General features: G+C 40.1%; 1 protein-coding gene across 3 annotated transcripts; it reads right to left on the bottom strand.

Annotated features, from left to right (window-relative positions):
* Positions 1-335: 335 nt before the first annotated feature.
* Positions 336-17,231, bottom strand: LOC124041780 (desmocollin-2-like). 3 transcript variants are annotated; one of them, XM_046359782.1, is made up of 17 exons: positions 17,129-17,231; positions 16,188-16,281; positions 10,177-10,267; positions 9,777-9,976; positions 9,545-9,649; positions 8,677-8,832; positions 8,380-8,524; positions 8,026-8,180; positions 7,765-7,899; positions 7,424-7,609; positions 6,947-7,194; positions 6,485-6,627; positions 4,836-5,060; positions 4,289-4,510; positions 3,945-4,060; positions 3,494-3,841; positions 336-3,164 (listed from the first exon to the last, which is right to left on the bottom strand). In XM_046359782.1, exons 2-17 carry the CDS (start codon positions 16,191-16,193, stop codon positions 2,949-2,951), a joined length of 2,697 nt encoding a protein of 898 aa, XP_046215738.1. In that variant the 5' UTR covers positions 16,194-16,281; positions 17,129-17,231; the 3' UTR covers positions 336-2,948. The 3 variants fall into 3 exon arrangements, with proteins under 3 accessions (XP_046215738.1, XP_046215739.1, XP_046215737.1); XM_046359783.1 differs by lacking the exon at positions 17,129-17,231 and adding an exon at positions 16,595-16,703; XM_046359781.1 differs by lacking the exons at positions 16,188-16,281; positions 17,129-17,231 and adding an exon at positions 15,901-16,174.
* Between the last annotated feature and the right edge of the window lie 268 nt (positions 17,232-17,499).

The following is a 17,499-nucleotide window of genomic DNA, read 5'->3' as shown; positions in this document are numbered from 1 at the left end:
TCAAAATGTAGATGGCCTCAATGGCACTGCCCATTCCCTCACAGATGCCACAATAGGACAGATACAGTGTGTCGTCTAAGTCTATGGTTCAAGGGTGAATAAAGTGTCCTTAGTTACAGTACCTTGTGATGTTACAGTTATTGTGCAAGGCTATATGTACTGTACTGAACAATGAACCACACCCTCTTATGCCTAGATAAGCCTGGTGAATGGTTGAGTAACAATATTTCAAAGCTAATCCACTCTCGCTCTCACTCACATCCTCACTCTCTCTCTCTACTTAAAATGAAGTATTTACAGTAAAACAGCATGACCAAAGTGAATAACACAACAAGTGTATTTTATATTATTTACTTAAAAAAACATATTAGCAAAATTTGACACATACGAAATAGGCAATACGATTAATTTACAAAATGGGTCAGTTTGGTAATTGAATTCCAAATTAATAATATGAACATATGACAATGCTGATGAATCCATAGAATTAGGAATTAGAATACTAGAATGGAAATGAACCTTCTAAAAATTGGCCAAAGGTCAGCCATGTTGGTCAGGGAGTATGCCAGTGCTCCGATAAGATAGTGTAAAACAATGAATGTAGAGAATTTATCTGCACTGTATGTGTGTTAGCTAGCTAGCCAAACAGTTTTAGATGAATGATTCTAAATTAACTACCAATATGCCAACATTCCATTCAAACAATGTGGTCAATTCACAGCCATATACTAAATCAGTTGATGAGGGGACATAGACATGTTGTAAATGCAACAAGTACTGAAATTGTATCATATATTAGCACTCACTGCTTTCCAATAAAACTACATCTGAGACATTTAGGGGCTATTTACACATAACATTTGTATAAAACCCATATACATTGCATTTATAATTATATGACAATATTTGAGGTTGACTATAATTACATTACACAATTTCTGATACATCACATGCCTCACTTTTAATTTTCTGCATAAGTAAAATCAGGAAATAGATCACCTATGCCTCTACTGCCATTCATTCCAATTAGACTAGTTATGGATTTCTCCCTGACCAAGACAGCTGCCATTTTCACCCCATTATGGAACGAATTTTGAGGGTTTATGACATAGCACCTCTAGTAATGTCATAGGGGGCGGCAGGTAGACTAGTGGTTAGAATGTTGGGCCAGCAACCGAGCTGACAAGGTAAAAATAGGTCATTCTGCCCCTGAGAAAGTTAACCCACTATTCCCTGTGGATGTTGATAAAGGAAGCCTCCCACACCTCTCTGACACATTTCAGTTGAATTCATTCAGTTGTACAACTGACTAGGTATCTCCCTTTCTATGGATCAATCAATAGAACAACATGTCGCTATGAATACTCACAGGCTGTCTGTCTGGTTCAAACCCCCCCCCCCCTGTTCACACACTCAGCCTCATGCTGAGTGTGTGAACTGACTCACTGTCAGACACTGTCTCATCAACCCCATGGGCCGTATCAGCACCTGTCTCTTCAGAACCTTCTATTCTAAAAATAATCACCTAGAACCTTCTATTCTAAACAGAAGCAGGCAGAACATTATATTCTGAAAAGAAGCACCAAGAACCATTTATTTTAAACAGAAGCACCTATAACCTTCTGTTCTAGTCTAAACACAAGACTCTCTGCAGCCAATCAATCATAGGAATCGAATGGCTTAAAGGGGCGATCGTAATGTGACCAATTAAACATAGAAACCCCAATGCAGTCTAATCAACACTCATATAGAATAGTGTGTAATGTTTGTACCCCATCCACCTAAATTCACAAGTTATTTTAAAAATAGAATAATCTCGTCAAATATTCATGTATTCTTCAAGGCACCTGTTTTTAGAGTCACATGAACAAACATTTGATTCTACGATACTAAACTTCATGGGGCTTTACCATAATATACACAAATAAAATAACATGACCAATGCCCCCCAAAAAAATCTTTAGCGCTAAAAATCACATAATGTACCTTATTTAATGTACATTTCTAGTTCAGGATTTAAATGAACACTCAGTGGTGCAAAATAACTCCAGTGTTGGTGTTAATAACCAGATTTGAATGTGATTAAAACACTTAAAAACACAGCCATCATTATCATATTTCCCAGCATGCTCTATTAGTTTTTATTTTTATTATTGTTTGTTTCAATATCTGTGTGTTTGCATGTACTGTACATTGACTGATCAATGAATATTATGCTACACAAAGATAAATAACATATTTTTTTCTAAACTAATTCAATCTGTTAGTTAGATTTATTGCAATGGTTGTTTCAGTTTAGATGGTTTAGGTAGTCTCATCTATCAAGTTTTCCAAACTCTGACAGTCATTCTGAATGCAGGCTACGGGTGATGAAAAATGTAAACTCTTGGATATCCACACTCTGGCTAGATTCCAATAGGAATGACATCACCTTGCAAGCCAGCATAATGTGAATGCACGCCTGATGTGGCCTGTAAACTATGAGTTTCGGGCCACTGTTAATCATTTTATTTGATGAAAGCCACAGGACTGAAAATGAATGAATGCAATGACCATGTCTTTGTCACTAACAACTCTACAATTCACTCGAAAAGGTAAGGCACACTGGGAAATATGCAAATATGGCTTTACACCATACCCCAAATACGAGTTACCTTAACACTACAGGTATTCATTAAAATGTTAATATCACTGAAAAAAAAGTGTGGACCCGTATAGACTCTGAAAAAGTGTTACATTTAACAATCGCAGAGTTGATTCAACACTGGGGAATTTGCTGTACAAGTAAATACATAGTTCGACATTTTGCACTGGAAAGTACTAACAAACAGTTAGAGCAATTCAGTGTGTTTACTCTGAATGATAGCATAGCAACCCTCTTAACAGATTCCTAAAATTCATGGTATTGGCAGAAAAAGAGTACACTTACAGTAACAAAACATATTGCATTATATTCTCTTTGTTAATTTCTTGTTGTTACAGACCTCAGCTAATGTCTTGAACTTTGGCCCCAATGTGTTTAGGAAGTCCAGGTCTTCCTGGTTGCCTTGGTCACTGCAGCAGCCCACCGAGCCAGCTGGAGACCCCACCCCCTCGAAGCCGTACGCGTGGCTGATGTCATCGGCATATCGCCCCTCCTCCCTCGTCCCTAGGTAAGCCAACTTCTGCAAAGACCAGGTAGACAATGTAAGAGATGAGGCTTAAGAAAGGAGAATGCATTTTGTTATTAGTCCATAGAGAGCAGCCAAGGACTAGTCCGATGGTAGGGAAAATATTACAGTAGGTGATATTACATCTTTGCATAGGATATTACTGACAGGTATTACACTGAGAACAGACCAACATTTCACCAACCAGACAAGATATATGAAAGCTAACACAGGATTTAGCAAGTAAGAAAGAATTTCAGATGGGAATAGTCTAGGCTTTTACCAATAGGAAGAATGATTGACATTGTTTGAGCTGTTTCTCAAGTTCTCTACAACCACTTTACCTGTTGTAAAAACAGCCCGTTCGTTTGCCAGGTGTGCCAGGCTGCAGAGTTGTTGAATTTCATGAAACGTGTGTTGTCAAAAGTCATGTTTCCACCGCCATATTGACCTCCACCATATTGTCCACTGCCATATTGTCCAACGTATTGGTTGCTTTCGTATTGGCCTGAGAAGCCGGTCTCCATATCGGTCACTATGACACCGCCGGACTCCTGTAGCAGATTCTGTTGAGCGCCCAGGCCTCCTCCAATCATACCAGAGTTCTTAGCTCCCACCCACCCCACGTCAATCATGGATCCCTTCACTGATGAGTCGATCCCAGATGCAGGAACGATGATGAGATTTGAATCCTGAGGAGCCATATAAACAAATTAGGATATAACAGTGAAATTAGCTAAGATTCCATGAACATGAGAAATGTGTTTTGTAATGCTGTCATTATGACAGACTTACCACTGCATCTCCTGGGGCCTCAATGTTAGACTTCAGGAGGATACCGCCACTGTCTCCCATATCTTCCAGCTCCATTTTCTCATTCTTTGTAACACAGATGAATGCAAAGAAGATACCTGCAATAAAGAACAAAAAAAAAAAGTAGCTCAATCAAAATGTATGGTCCGAAAGTGGTCACAGGTTCGTCTGACGAACAAGAAGCACAAGCCATTTGCTAAGGAACAAAGTTATACTAGCTGTCATCAGCTGCTTAAGACTTCACCTTATGTCTAACGCCTCTGACACCAACCTGTCAGGCCTACATAAATAAGATGAATGAACATAATAAAACATTAGAGACTCACAGAGAAGAAGTAGCAGGCACAGCGCCAGCAGCATGGCCAGGATGGCCCACACCCCCAGCGACGTAGAGTTCTGGTAGGCCAAACACGCTCCGTTCCTGCAGCGGCAGATCCGGACCGTTACCGTCTGGGTCTTTCCAAATCCCTGTAGGTCCTTGACCATCAGGGGGACAGTATACAGACCATTAGGGAGCTCCTTGGTGTGCTCCAACATCCCTGCAGTGTCTGAGGAGGAAATACACTGTTGTAAAGAACAGGAGTTTGGGCAATAGTTTTCCTGGTGAGATTACATTGTAAGGACAAAAACTCCTGGCTCTAAACAATACTCATTGTCAGTTAGGTGCTGTGTAAGGTGGCTCTGGTGAGGTTGCATTCTAGAGTATTTTGGCTCTAATGTTGTATTGAAGAATGTATGAGACTGAATACTCACTATAAAATGCACATTTTCTGTTTAGATTTAAATAATTGCTTCACTTTTTAAATCACATATGCAAGATATCAATTTATATAGAGATGGAACGGAGTCCGGAGGTAGGAATCATTTTCATACCGTTAAGTCGCTTCACAGCCCATCTCCCATCATGCTCCTCTCCCAGTTCGAAGCTGTAGGGAGCGGCGAATGGAGCTCGGTCTTTGTCCTCTGCTACCACCAGCACAGAGCCCATCTCTCCCCCATCCTTCTCACACACCACCAGGTCTTTAGAGGGGATGACTGGGACGTGGTCGTTCACATCCTCCACTTGAATAATCACTGTCCCTGTACCTGTCTTGAGACCTAAAAATAGAGTAAGAAACACGATAACATGTCAATGAACAATTTTTGCTGTTTTTTTTGTGGTTTTATTGTGAGAGCTTGACTGAGTAAGATTTCCAATGTATTCAATAATCACACTCAGCAATAAACTTTAAAGTTCAGTGAAATACAGATGCTATACAGTACTGGTATCTCCCTAGTAGTCCCTCCCTGTTATAAATGCAAAACAGAAATAAGGGCCAGTAGCTAGGGTAGATGTGGTTCTGTCCTTGAGCTGTTCTTGTCTGTTAATGTGCTGTATTATGTCATGTATTGTGTGGACCCCAGGAAGAGTAGCTGCCGCTTTCGCAATAGCTATTGGGGATCCTAATAAAATACCAAAGTCTCACCAGGTGTTATAGAGTGACTACTATACTCCTCATCTTGTCACTTAAACAACACAGACTTATTGTTCCAATTCATCCCAAAGGTGTTCGATGGGGTTTAGGTCAGGGCTCTGTGCAGACCAGTCAAGTTCTTCCACGCCGATCTCGACAAACCATTTCTGTATGGACTGCTGTGTGCATTACCATGCTGAAAAAGCAAAGGGCCTTCCCCAAACTATTTCACAAAATCATCTAGAATGTCATTGTATGCTGTAGCCTTTTCCCTTCACTGGAACTAAGGGGCCTAGCCTGAACCATGGAAAACAGCCCCAGACCATTATTCCTCCTACACCGAACTTTAATAGTTGGCTATATGCATTGGGGCAGGTAGCATTCTCCTGGCATCCGCCAAACCCAGATTCATCAGTCGGACTGCCAGATGGGGCAGCGTGATTCATCAATCCAGAAAAACTGGTTCCCACTGCTCCAGAGTCCAATGGCGGCGAGCTTTACACCACTCCAGCCAACTCTTGGCATTATGCCTAGCGATCTTAGGCTTGTGTGCAGCTACTCAGCCATGGAGACCCATTTCCTGAAGCTCCCGACCAACAGTTATTGTACTGACGTTGCTTCCAAAGGCAGTTTGGAACACAGTAGTGAGTGTTGTAACAGAGGACAGACGATTGTTAAGTGCTAGGCTCTTTAGCACTCGGTGGTCCCGCTTGTGTGGCCTACCACTTCGCGGCCGAGCCATTGTTGCTCCTAGATATTTCCACTTCAAAATAACAGCACTTACAGTTGACCGAAGAAGCTCTAGCAGGGCAGAAATTTGATGAACTGACTTGTTAGAAAGGTGGCATCCTATGACAATACCACGTTGAAAGTCACTGAGCTCTTTAGTAAGGCCACGACACTGTCAATGTTTGTCTATGGAGATTGCATGGCTGTGTGCTCAATGTTATACACCTGTCAGCAACAGCTGTGACTGAAATAGCCAAATCCACCATTTTGAAGGGGTTTCCACATACTTTTGTATATATTGTGTATTTAACTAAGCCACTGTAAACAATATCTACTTACTGGCATCAACAGCTTTCATAGTGACGTTGTACACGCCATTCGTTACAAAGTGGGACTCCCTGTCGATATTATTGGCGATCTTCAGCTGCCCGGTGCTTTCATCTACCTTGATCCATGAAGCAGGGTCTGAGACCTTGTAATACCTGAGAGGGAACAGAGAGAGAAGGAACTTTTACAGCATTCTCTTGTATAACGGTACAATTCTGCTGGAGTGAGAAAAAACATGTCATTCCTCCATCTTCTTTTGAAACACAATCTGACCTTACTTGTTATAACATCATATTATTGTTATTATTATGATTATTATCAACATAGTCACACAATAGGCCAATACTACCCTTGTTCCAGATCTGTTTGTGCAGTCTTTCCATCTCCTGTAATTATGGCAAGACTGCACAAACAGATCTGGGACCTGGCTAGGTCAATTATTGGTGAGATCAAGAAGGTAAACTAGGGTCTTACTTGATGCCGGCGCTGCTCTTGGTCTCTGGGTCTATGGCTATGTAGGTCCCAATCAGGGTGTCGTTAGGAGTGTTCTCCTTGACTGTGAAGAGTACGGTGGGGGCGGTGAACTCTGGTCCCTCGTCCTCATCCACTACAGAGACGTCTACAGGGATGGACATCCACTGGGCCGTGGTCCCACTCAGCTCAGCCTGGTTACGAGCCAACACCTCCAGCTTTAGGTTCTTGGTCTTCTCGTAGTCTAGAGGCTGGAGACACAGCAAGGACATAGTGTTATTTTACTGTATTATCATCCGTCAATGACAATGCGCAAAGAAGTCTTTTGGCTCAATATTTTGACTGTCTTTATATGTTGTTATGGGATAGTTCACCAAATGTATAGATTAGCCTCATTTTATAAATAACTAGCAAGACATCTATCTATGGAAAGTCATGATCAGATAAAAAAATAGAGGTTCATTGTGAGTACCAGCTCACCTTTATTAGGTAAATTAGTCCTTCATTCGTTTTGGGGTCTCTTTCGATCCTGAAGTTCCCGTTTTCGTTCCCCTTTTGGATGACAAACTCAGTGTTCCAGTTTGGTGTCTTCACCAAGTCCTTATCTTCAATGGGGATTCTGAGGATGAGTCCCTGTCCTTGGTTCTCTTTAACTTTTACATCGTACTGCAAAAGGAAGTAACATATAGTTATTTGGCCAAAGCAAACTGAGTATTCATAAAACAAACTGGGACATCCATGCCATCCATTTTTGTTACATTGCGGAATAAACTGCAATACATAAACTCCACTACTGTAAAAAGTTGTCAAAGAAAACGTACAGATGTCTTTGTGAATGTGGGAGGGTTGTCGTTGATATCACCCAACACAATGGTGGCTGTGGCTGTGTTGAATAGACCATTCAGAGCTCCATTCATGTCTCTGATTTCAACTGTCACCAAATAATTATCATTCACCTGAAAAACAAATACAAACATACATTTAGATCAATAATTTAAGCAATGATAGCCGTGATCAACAACGTGGAACCCTGGAAAATTATAAGTGAGATATTTTTTTAAAGGTACAGCGATGGGACTGACCTCTCTGTCGAGGGTGTCTGTTTTGGTGCTGATGACTCCAGTCTCTGGGTTAATGTAGAACAGGTTAGTCCCAGAGAGGAGGGAGTACCTGATCTTAGTGTGGTCTGTACCACGCTCGTCTATGTCTGTGGCATTCACCATCCCCACCATCGTCCCTGCAATAGAACGTATCACAACACACCGGCTATTAGTTCACATCCACAAGTTCCCGTTACAAAGGTCAATGTCTGGATGTGTGCACAAATTGCTCAGACAATTGACTAACTTGTGAAACGTATGTCACTTTTTCCATGTACTATATTGCAGAGGCTACAGGCACTCTGGTATTTCTTATTTCAGCTGTGTGTTTCTCACCTGCTTTGCTTTGCTCCAGCACAGTAAACTGCAGTAGGCCAGCGAAAGTTGGTGCATTGTCGTTCACATCGTCTACATTCACTGTGATGGGTAATGGTAGATCTGTCTCCTGGTTGGTGTATCTGTCAAACACTCTGGCTTGAAACTGGAGGAAGATGGACTCAGTTTAGAAATGGCTTACACTGTTTGTGTAGTCTGTGCTACGGTATCAAGAGTACAATTGTCATGTTAACATCACAGATAAAGAATCAGTCAATTATTCAAGCAAGCAATCAATAATTGTTGTTTACTACTCACTACAAACTGAGGAGTTCTCTCGCGGTCGACAACTTTGTTGACCTTCAACATCCCAGTCTCCATCACCACACTGAACACACCCACAGGCTCCTCTGTCACTCCAGGCCCACTGATGGTGTAGTACACACTGCGAGTGGCCGACGAATCAGATGCAATCTGGGCCAGGAAACAATCAAGTATTATTTGCGGTCAAGCTTCAACAAGCAGTGGGATAATAACATCACCCTGGTTCAAGGCCGTGCACAGACCTTTCATGGGGCAGGTGCTCAAAATGACAATTTTAACATATTTGAGCATAAGCCTATTTATTTGTGCAGCAACACTCTCACTCATTATCACAAATTGTGAACTTGACAATGACTTGCGGGCAGTGGGTTACGAACAACAATGACAAAAAAATGAATACAAAATTATACCACCACCCAAAAGGGCACTTTAGTGACTAGAGGGACAAAGGGGCATGTGCTCTGCTCAGGTAGAGCCCTATATGTATTCCCCTAGGCAGGTTACCACAGATCCAATTACAGTGCACACCCAGCCCAGTAGTTAGAAAGGAAGGGGAAGGGATAAAAAGGAGAAAAAACAACTAAGTAAATGATCCCTCTGTTTGTGTCTGGGTGTGTGGGTGTGTGAACCACCAGGTGAGGGCGTGGACCATACAGGTACAGAATGTGCATTAGCTCCAAGTGAGAACGAATGAGAAATAGAGTGGAACATGGGGGTGGGAGAAAGGCAAGGACATGTAGAGGATAAATTGAAGTTTGTTACATGACACAAAATATGTACATGGCTTAGGTTTAATATCAATATTCAAACACAAAATGTGCTGAAATGTGATGCAAGTTGTGACTTATTTTAAGGACATTACCAGATCAACGTCCTTTGGAAATGGCGGAACGTCGTTTTCTATGATGTTGAAGGGCAGAGGACTCCAACGTCTTTTGGAGCGCTTTAGTAGGCCATCTTTCAATACCTGAAAAAGCAGGAAAAAGACCACACAAAGTCACAAGTCAACAATGTGATATAGATAATTTCACAAAAACAATACTTCTTTGAAAAATGAGACTTTGTACTATAAGCCCATGCAGAATCCACCTTACCTTTCTAGAGTTCTGGACAAGGTAAACATTAATTTCTCTCTTCTGACCATTGGGGTCCTGAAACTGCACTGAGAATGTTCTGCCATTGGCTGGTACCATGGTGATGGCGACTGTTACTATAGTGCCATCAGGTCGTAATGTGAAGTCGGGGTCACTAGTTGTAAAGTGCAATGTGATGGTGTCACATTGGTCCACATCAACTGAACGACGAGAGAGAAAGAAACGTTGTCAACTATACAAGGACTAAAAAACAAACATGGATCATCCACAACACAATAACTTGATTTTGATTAACAATGTCAACTGGTTATAAACAGTTCATGACTATATTGATTGTTTAATTCAGTATTCAGTACATTCAAAGTTAAGACAGGACGGAAACATTTGTGAATGGCAGAACCTTTTGCAATAACATGTCCAACTTGTACTGTCTGAGGTACTGTTGCTTGTATGGAGGCAGGGATGAAGCAGGAGTCCACACATGAGAGGGTCTGGAATTGCATGAGAGAGATATATTGTTCATACATTCTAACAGGTGGCATATCATACAAAAGCTGTGTTACAAATATGGTACTGCATTCATGGATATTCTGTCTTGTCAGTTCTTTGTACTAGATGAAACAAAAGAATATACATTTAAATGTGTACATGGACGTTTTCAAGGAGTGCATAGGCTGCACAGGTACAGTGCCTTCAAAAAGTGTTGACACCCTTTAACTTGTTCAACATTTGGTTGTGTTACAGCATGGATTTAATTTTGATTCAATTGAGATGTGTCACTGACCTACACACAACACTCCATAATGTCAAAGTGGAACTATGTTTTTCAAAATGTTTACAAATTAATTAATTTAATTAAAAGCTAAGATATCTTGAGTCAATAACTATTCAACTTCATTGTTATGGCAAGCCTAAATTAGTTCACGAGTAAAAATGTGCTTATCAAGTCACATAATAAGTTGCATGGACTCACTGTGTGCAATAATAGTGTTTAACATTATTTTCGAATGACTACCTCATCTCTGTACCCCACACATACAGATAATTGTAAGGTCTCTCAGTCGAACAGTGAATTTCAAACACAGATTCAACCACAGAGACATGGGTGGTTTTCCAATGCCTTGCAAAGAAGGGCACCTATTGGTAGATGAGTATAAAAAAAAGCAGATATTAAATATCCCGTAGAGCATGGTAAAGTTATTAATTACACTTTGGATGGTGTATCAATACACCCAGTCACTACAAAGACACCGGCGTCCTGCCGAACTTAGTTGACGGAGAGGAAGGAAACCGCTCAGGGATTTCACCATGAGGCCAATTGTGTCTTTAAAACAGTTACAGAGTTTAATGGATGTAATAGGAGAAAACTGAGGACCGACCAACAACATCGTACTGTAGTTGCTCAACAATACTAACCTAAACGACACAGTCAAAAGAAGGAAACCTGTACAGAAAAATAATATTCCAAAAGATGCATCCTGTTTGCAATAAGGCAATAAAGTAAAACTGCAAAAAAATGTGGCAAAGAAATGAACTTTACCTTGAATACAAAGCATTATGTTTGGAGCAAATCCAACACAACATCACTGAGTACCACTTAATATTTTTCACACATGGTGGTGGCTTTATCATGTTATGAGTATGCTTGTCATTGGCAAGGACTAGGGAGTTTTTTTGATACAAATTAACTGAATAGAGCTAAGCACAGGCAAAATCTTAGAGGATAACCTGGTTCAGTCTGCTTTCCAACAGACACTAGAAGACAAATTCACCTTCAGCAGGACAATAACCTAACATCACGGCCAAATATACACTGGAATTGCTTATCAAGACGACAGTGAATGTTCCTAAGTGGCATAGCTACAGATTTGAGTGAAATCGGCTTGAAGATCTATGGCAAGACTTGAGAATGTCTGTCTGGAGTAAGGGACATTTTTGTTAAACCTTGCTGATCCTTGTGTACTAGAAGATCTTTCCAGAAGCTTAGTTGCTTAGGCATTAAGGTTGAGATTGCTAAAGAAATGAGATCATATAAGATAGAAGATATGTACGTTCATTAGTATAGGCCTGTTTTAACTTGTCTTGTGAATGTGTAGCATAGAAACCTAACTAGGAAATTAGGTCCCTGTGATGTTCTGGGCACACAGTCAGGAGCTGACTCGGGCAACCTATGGTTTCCTGTTAGTCAAAAGGGAATGATCTGGTTCCTTTTCAGTATATTAAAACAGAGCAAAGTGTTGTATCCCGCACACCAGTCATAGAGCCTGTTGCTGGGCGACAGGTTCATGCTTGTGAATGTGTGTGTGTGCGTGTGTAAGTGAAACCATACATCATCCGGGCAGACAGTAAAAGGCTCTTGCTGGCTACTTTATGAGGAACTATGTCTGGAGTGATTTCCTGTTGCTTTGACACCCATTGTCCTCACTAGAAGATTAGAATAACCAGCAGTTGCTCCAGAACGAAATGACCAAATTCACAGTTAGTCTGTAACTTTAACTTCAGTTTCGTCCTGTTCTCCACACGTACACATAACAAGATCATGCGTTTCGTACACTCTTGCGTAAGACGGTGGGCCTATATAAGGTTTCTGTACTCCTTGTTTCATTTGAGCTCTCGGCCTTACACCTCAGAGTGTAGGGTTGACCAGCTACATTATTGCAAATCTTATCAAATAAAGGTTGATTGTATTGAAGAAATGACAAGTGTCTCCTTATTGATTAGAGTTTCGACGACACTAGCAATATGACAGTGCTTGAATATTTTTTTTTAAAGAATAATGGGCAGAAATCGTACAATCCAGGTGTGCAAAGCTCTTAGAGACTTACCCAGAAAGACTCACAGCTGTAATCACTACCAAAGGTGATTCTAATATGTATTGACTCAGGAATGTGAATACTACATTTCTAACAACATGCTTTCACATTGACATTATGGGGTATTGTGTGTAAATGGGTGAGAAAAATAAATATATGTAATCCATTTTGAATTCAGGCTGTAACACAACAACATGTGGAATAAGTCATGGGGTATGAATACCTCCTGAAGGAACTGTCGATGTATCACCAAGCTGCACCTTGCCAGTGATCTTTTTAGCTGAATGTTAGAAGTAGGGGTGCTGAGAGTTCTGCACACCCCCTGAATAATCTTAATTAAAAAAAACTGTAAGCGGAAATAGGCCTATATACACTATATATACAAACACATGTGGATCAATTCCATATTAATGCCCATTATTTTGGAATGAGATGTTCAACGAGTGTATATATACAGTACCTGTCAAAAGTTTGGACACACCGATTCATTCAAGGTTTTTTTCTTTATTTTTACTATTTTCTACATGGTGGAATAATAGTGAAGACATCAAAACTATGAAATAACACAAATGGAATCATGTAGTAACCAAAAAAAGTTTAACAACTCAAAATATAATTTAAATTTGATATTCTTCAAAGTGGCCACCCTTTGCCTTGATGACAGCTTTGCACACACGTGGCATTCTCTCAACCAGCTTCACCTGGAATGCTTTTCCAACCGTCTTGAAGGAGTTCCCACATATGCTGAGCACTTGTTGGCCGATTTTCCTTCACTCTGCTGTCCAACTCATCCCAAACCATCTCAATTGGGATGAGGTTGTGTGATTGTGGAGGCCAGGTCAACTGATGCAGCACTCCATCACTCTCCTTCTTGGTCAAATAGCCCGTACACAGCTACCTCTTATGGATCATGCGCATTTTCGCAGCTTTTTGTTAAAAATCACACAACATTTCAAAGTCCTGCTACTCATGCCAGGAATATAGTATATGCAAATGATAAGTATGTGTGTATAGAAAACACTCTGAAGTCTCTACAACTGGTAAAATTGTGTCTGTGGCTATAACACAACGTGTTTATCAGTAAAAATCCCTCGAAAAACTGTTCTCCAAAAACACAAAAAATATATTAATCCACCAGTCAATGTATTGTTCAAGGCGACTGCAAATACATGAAGCCGTAATGTAAACGCCTACAGCTTCCACACGATGCCGCCAGTGCTGGCATTTTGAGGAGACTTAATCCTTGGTTCTATTACGTTTTACCCTTTCCGGTTTCAGTCTCTCAACAGGATGTTATTAAAATGGAAAAGATGGCCGTTGATTTCCAGACTAGCTGCTATCGAATACAGATCACCCCGTAATGAATTGTATAGCTAATTAACGTTTATTAATACCTAAAGTTGGTTTAGAAAAGTAGCTTGACGTGTTTTGTAAAAGTATATAGGCACCTTTTGTCATTTTAAAAAGTGACGTTGCGTCTTGTAAAAGGGAATATTCCTGGATCAGACCGGTCTTCAGAAAATGACATTTTGGCTATACGATGACGGATTTATTCGGGAAAAAGACCCAATTGTGATGTTTATGGGATATATAGGAGTGCCAAGAAAGAAGCGCATCAAAGGTAATGAATGTTTTATATTTTATTTCTGCGTTTTGGGTAGCGCCTTCTACCGCAAAATCTGTCGTTTTAGATGAAGTTCCAGTACTTTGGGAGTGCATGCTATCAGATAATAGCTTCTCATGCTTTCGCCGAAAAGCATTTTACAAATCTGACTCGGTAGCTAGATTCACAACGAGTGTAGGTTTAATTCAGTACCTTGTATGTGTATTTTAATGAAAGTTTGAGTTTTACCAAAAACTATACGTGGCGCACTTGAAATTTCCACTGATTTGATCCCCACAGCGGGAGCTAGTTCCTAACCTACACTCGTGTGTTGGGTCATTGTCCTGTTGAAAAACAAATGATAGTCCCACTAAGCTAAAAGCAGATGAGATGGCGTATCGCTGCAGAATGCTGTGGTAGCCATGCTGATTAAGTGTGATTTGAATTCTAAATAAATCACTGACAGTGTCACCAGCAAAGCACCCACACACCATCAAACTTCCTCCTCAATGCTTCACGGTGGGAACCACACATGCAAAGATCATCCGTTCACCTACTCTGCGTCTCACAAAGACAGTGGTTGGGACCAAAAATCTCAAATTTGGACTCATCAGAACAAAGGACAGATTTCCAACGGTCTAATGTCCATTGCTCATGTTTCTTGGCCCAAGCAAGTCTCTTCTTCTCATTGGTGTCCTTCAGTAGAGGTTTCTTTGCAGCAATTCAACCATGAAGGCCTGATTAACACATTCTCCTCTGAACAGTTGATTTTTAAGATGTGTCTGTAATTTGAACTCTGTGAAGCATTTATTTGGGCTGCAATTTCTGAGGCTGGTAACTCTAATGAACGTATCCTCTGCAGCAGAGGTAACTCTGGGTCTTCCTTTCCTGTTGCGGTCCTCATGAGAGCCAGTTTCATCATAGTGCTTGATGGTTTTTGTGACTGCACTTGAAGAAACTTTCAAAGTTATTGAAATGTTCCGTATTGACGGACCTTCACGTCTTAAAAGTAATGATGGACTGTCATTTCTCTTTGATTAATTTAGCTGTTCTTTCCATAATATGGACTTGTTCTTTTACCAAATAGGGCTTTCTTCTGTATAAAACCCCTACATTGTCACAACACATTTGATTGGCTAAAATGCATTAAAAGCATTAAGGAAAGAAATGCCACAAATTAACAAGGCACACCTGTTAATTGAAACACATTCCAGGTGACTACCTCATGAAGCTGGTTGAGAGAATGCCAAAAGTGTGTAAAGCTGTCATCAAAGCAAAAGGTGGCCACTTTCAAGAATCTCAAATCTAATATATTTAGATTTGTTTAACACTTTTTTAGTTACTACATGTTTCCATATCCATTATTTCATAGTTTTGATGTCTTCACTATTATTCTACAATGTATGAAATAGTAAAAAATAAACCTTGAATGAGTAGGTGTGTCCAAACTTTTGACTGGTACTGTATATATATATTTATTTTTTAATCACAAACGTACTGCACTGGGCCTTTCATAGTCCTGTATTAACTGACCTATGAAGCCCCCCACCAAAAAAAAACATTCCCAGGCTATGCAACACTGTAAAGTCAAAGTTTGGCTACAAAGTTTGCAAATTCACTTACATTAATAGAAACTTCAGCAGGTGATATATCAAAATCAAATGTGAAAAATACAGAAACACTAATTTAATAGAATTGACTTACTTACCAAAAAGATGCATACATGTACAGGTAAATTCGGTGCCATTTTTGTTGTCGCAATTCGAAACACTGTATCCGACTAGACACGATTACACACGCAATAACAATAACTAAAAGTTGTTCAGTCAAATGGCGGGATTGAGATGGTGGATATTCTTTACGTCAATCAATTACAGTACCCTCATTTTGTCCTTATGGCGACTGGCATTGCCGGTAGCGGAATGACGATTTCGTTTGTTCTAATATGACTGTAGAAATGAGGGCATGCTACCACACCCGCGATTACTCACTAACCTGCATGTCGATGACGCATTCGTAGTCTAGGGATGAGATACTCCCCCTCTAGCATTCGTCAGTAGGAATGAGATCGAAGTCATGCCCAGCCTTCCTGTTGGGAAAACAACCTGTTGGCTCACAGCAAAAACTTCACCCCTTTCAAACGCAATTTTCTTGTCCGTTTGTTTTAGTCAATTACACAACTACATCTAAGAAAAGGGCAACATTGCCTGCTCCCTAGCGTTCTCACTACTTAGAAAAACCCTCATGCCCTTTTTCATGACGGTGCTAGCAGCCAGGTGAGTGAGTTCGTGCTAGCTGCCGACCAGAACATTAAGCTAGCCAAGACCAACAACACAAACAAACAGCTACAAGTAGTGAGTGGAGTTATAAACTGACTATACTAAACAAGTTAAATGTCTTACCTGTGGTGAAATGTTTTCTACACACATAGCTACATGTAGCCTACTTGGACACCGGGTCAAATAAAATAGTATTTGACACATGCGCCAAATACAACAAGTATAGACCGTACCGTGAAATGCTTTCAAGCCCTTAACCAACAATGCTGTTCAAGACTATCCCACTCCCCTTACTAAAACAGATTGCAGTCAGCGTGCACAGACGAATTTGAAACCAATAGTCTGTATTTAAAAGTTTAAAAACAAATATATTGTTACATTTGTTAAAGATTTTCATTGTAGTTTACATATGTACCTTCATTTTCAATACATTGAAACCATGATGCACGTGGTATATGAACATATCTTAGCGGTAACAATTGTGACCAATGGGAAAATATACTGGCACTAATTTATTATATACTGTATATTTGACCATAGCAGATTATACTTTTTTTCGGTAGATTGAAGTTGAGTTGGGTTCAAATTAAATACAATCCCAATTTATTGTCACATGCTTCGTAGACAACAGGTGTAGACCAACACTGAAGTACTTACCTACGGGTCCTTTTCCAACAATGAGGATTTAAGGATAAGATAAATAAATTGAAATAGTGACACAGTGAATAACAAATGAAAATAAAGAATAACAATAACATCCTTCTCACCCCCCCCCCCCCTTTAAGATTTAGATGCACTATTGTAAAGTGACTGTTCTACTGGATGTCATAAGGTGAATGCACCAATTTGTAAGTCGCTCTGGATAAGAGCGTTTGCTAAATGACTTAAATGTAAATGTAATGGCTACATATAGGGAGTAGAAAATGACCGCTATGTACAGGAAGTACAAGAACCGAGTCGATGTGCAGGGGTATGAGACTACGTCTTGACAAACTGTATAAATACATATTTATAAAAAGTTTGCTATT

The sequence above is a fragment of the Oncorhynchus gorbuscha genome, linkage group LG08 (assembly GCF_021184085.1).
Source record: "Oncorhynchus gorbuscha isolate QuinsamMale2020 ecotype Even-year linkage group LG08, OgorEven_v1.0, whole genome shotgun sequence".
Lineage (NCBI taxonomy): Eukaryota > Metazoa > Chordata > Actinopteri > Salmoniformes > Salmonidae > Oncorhynchus > Oncorhynchus gorbuscha.
The sequence above is the reverse complement of the archived record's forward strand: the minus strand, read 5'-3'. Positions and strand labels throughout refer to the sequence as shown.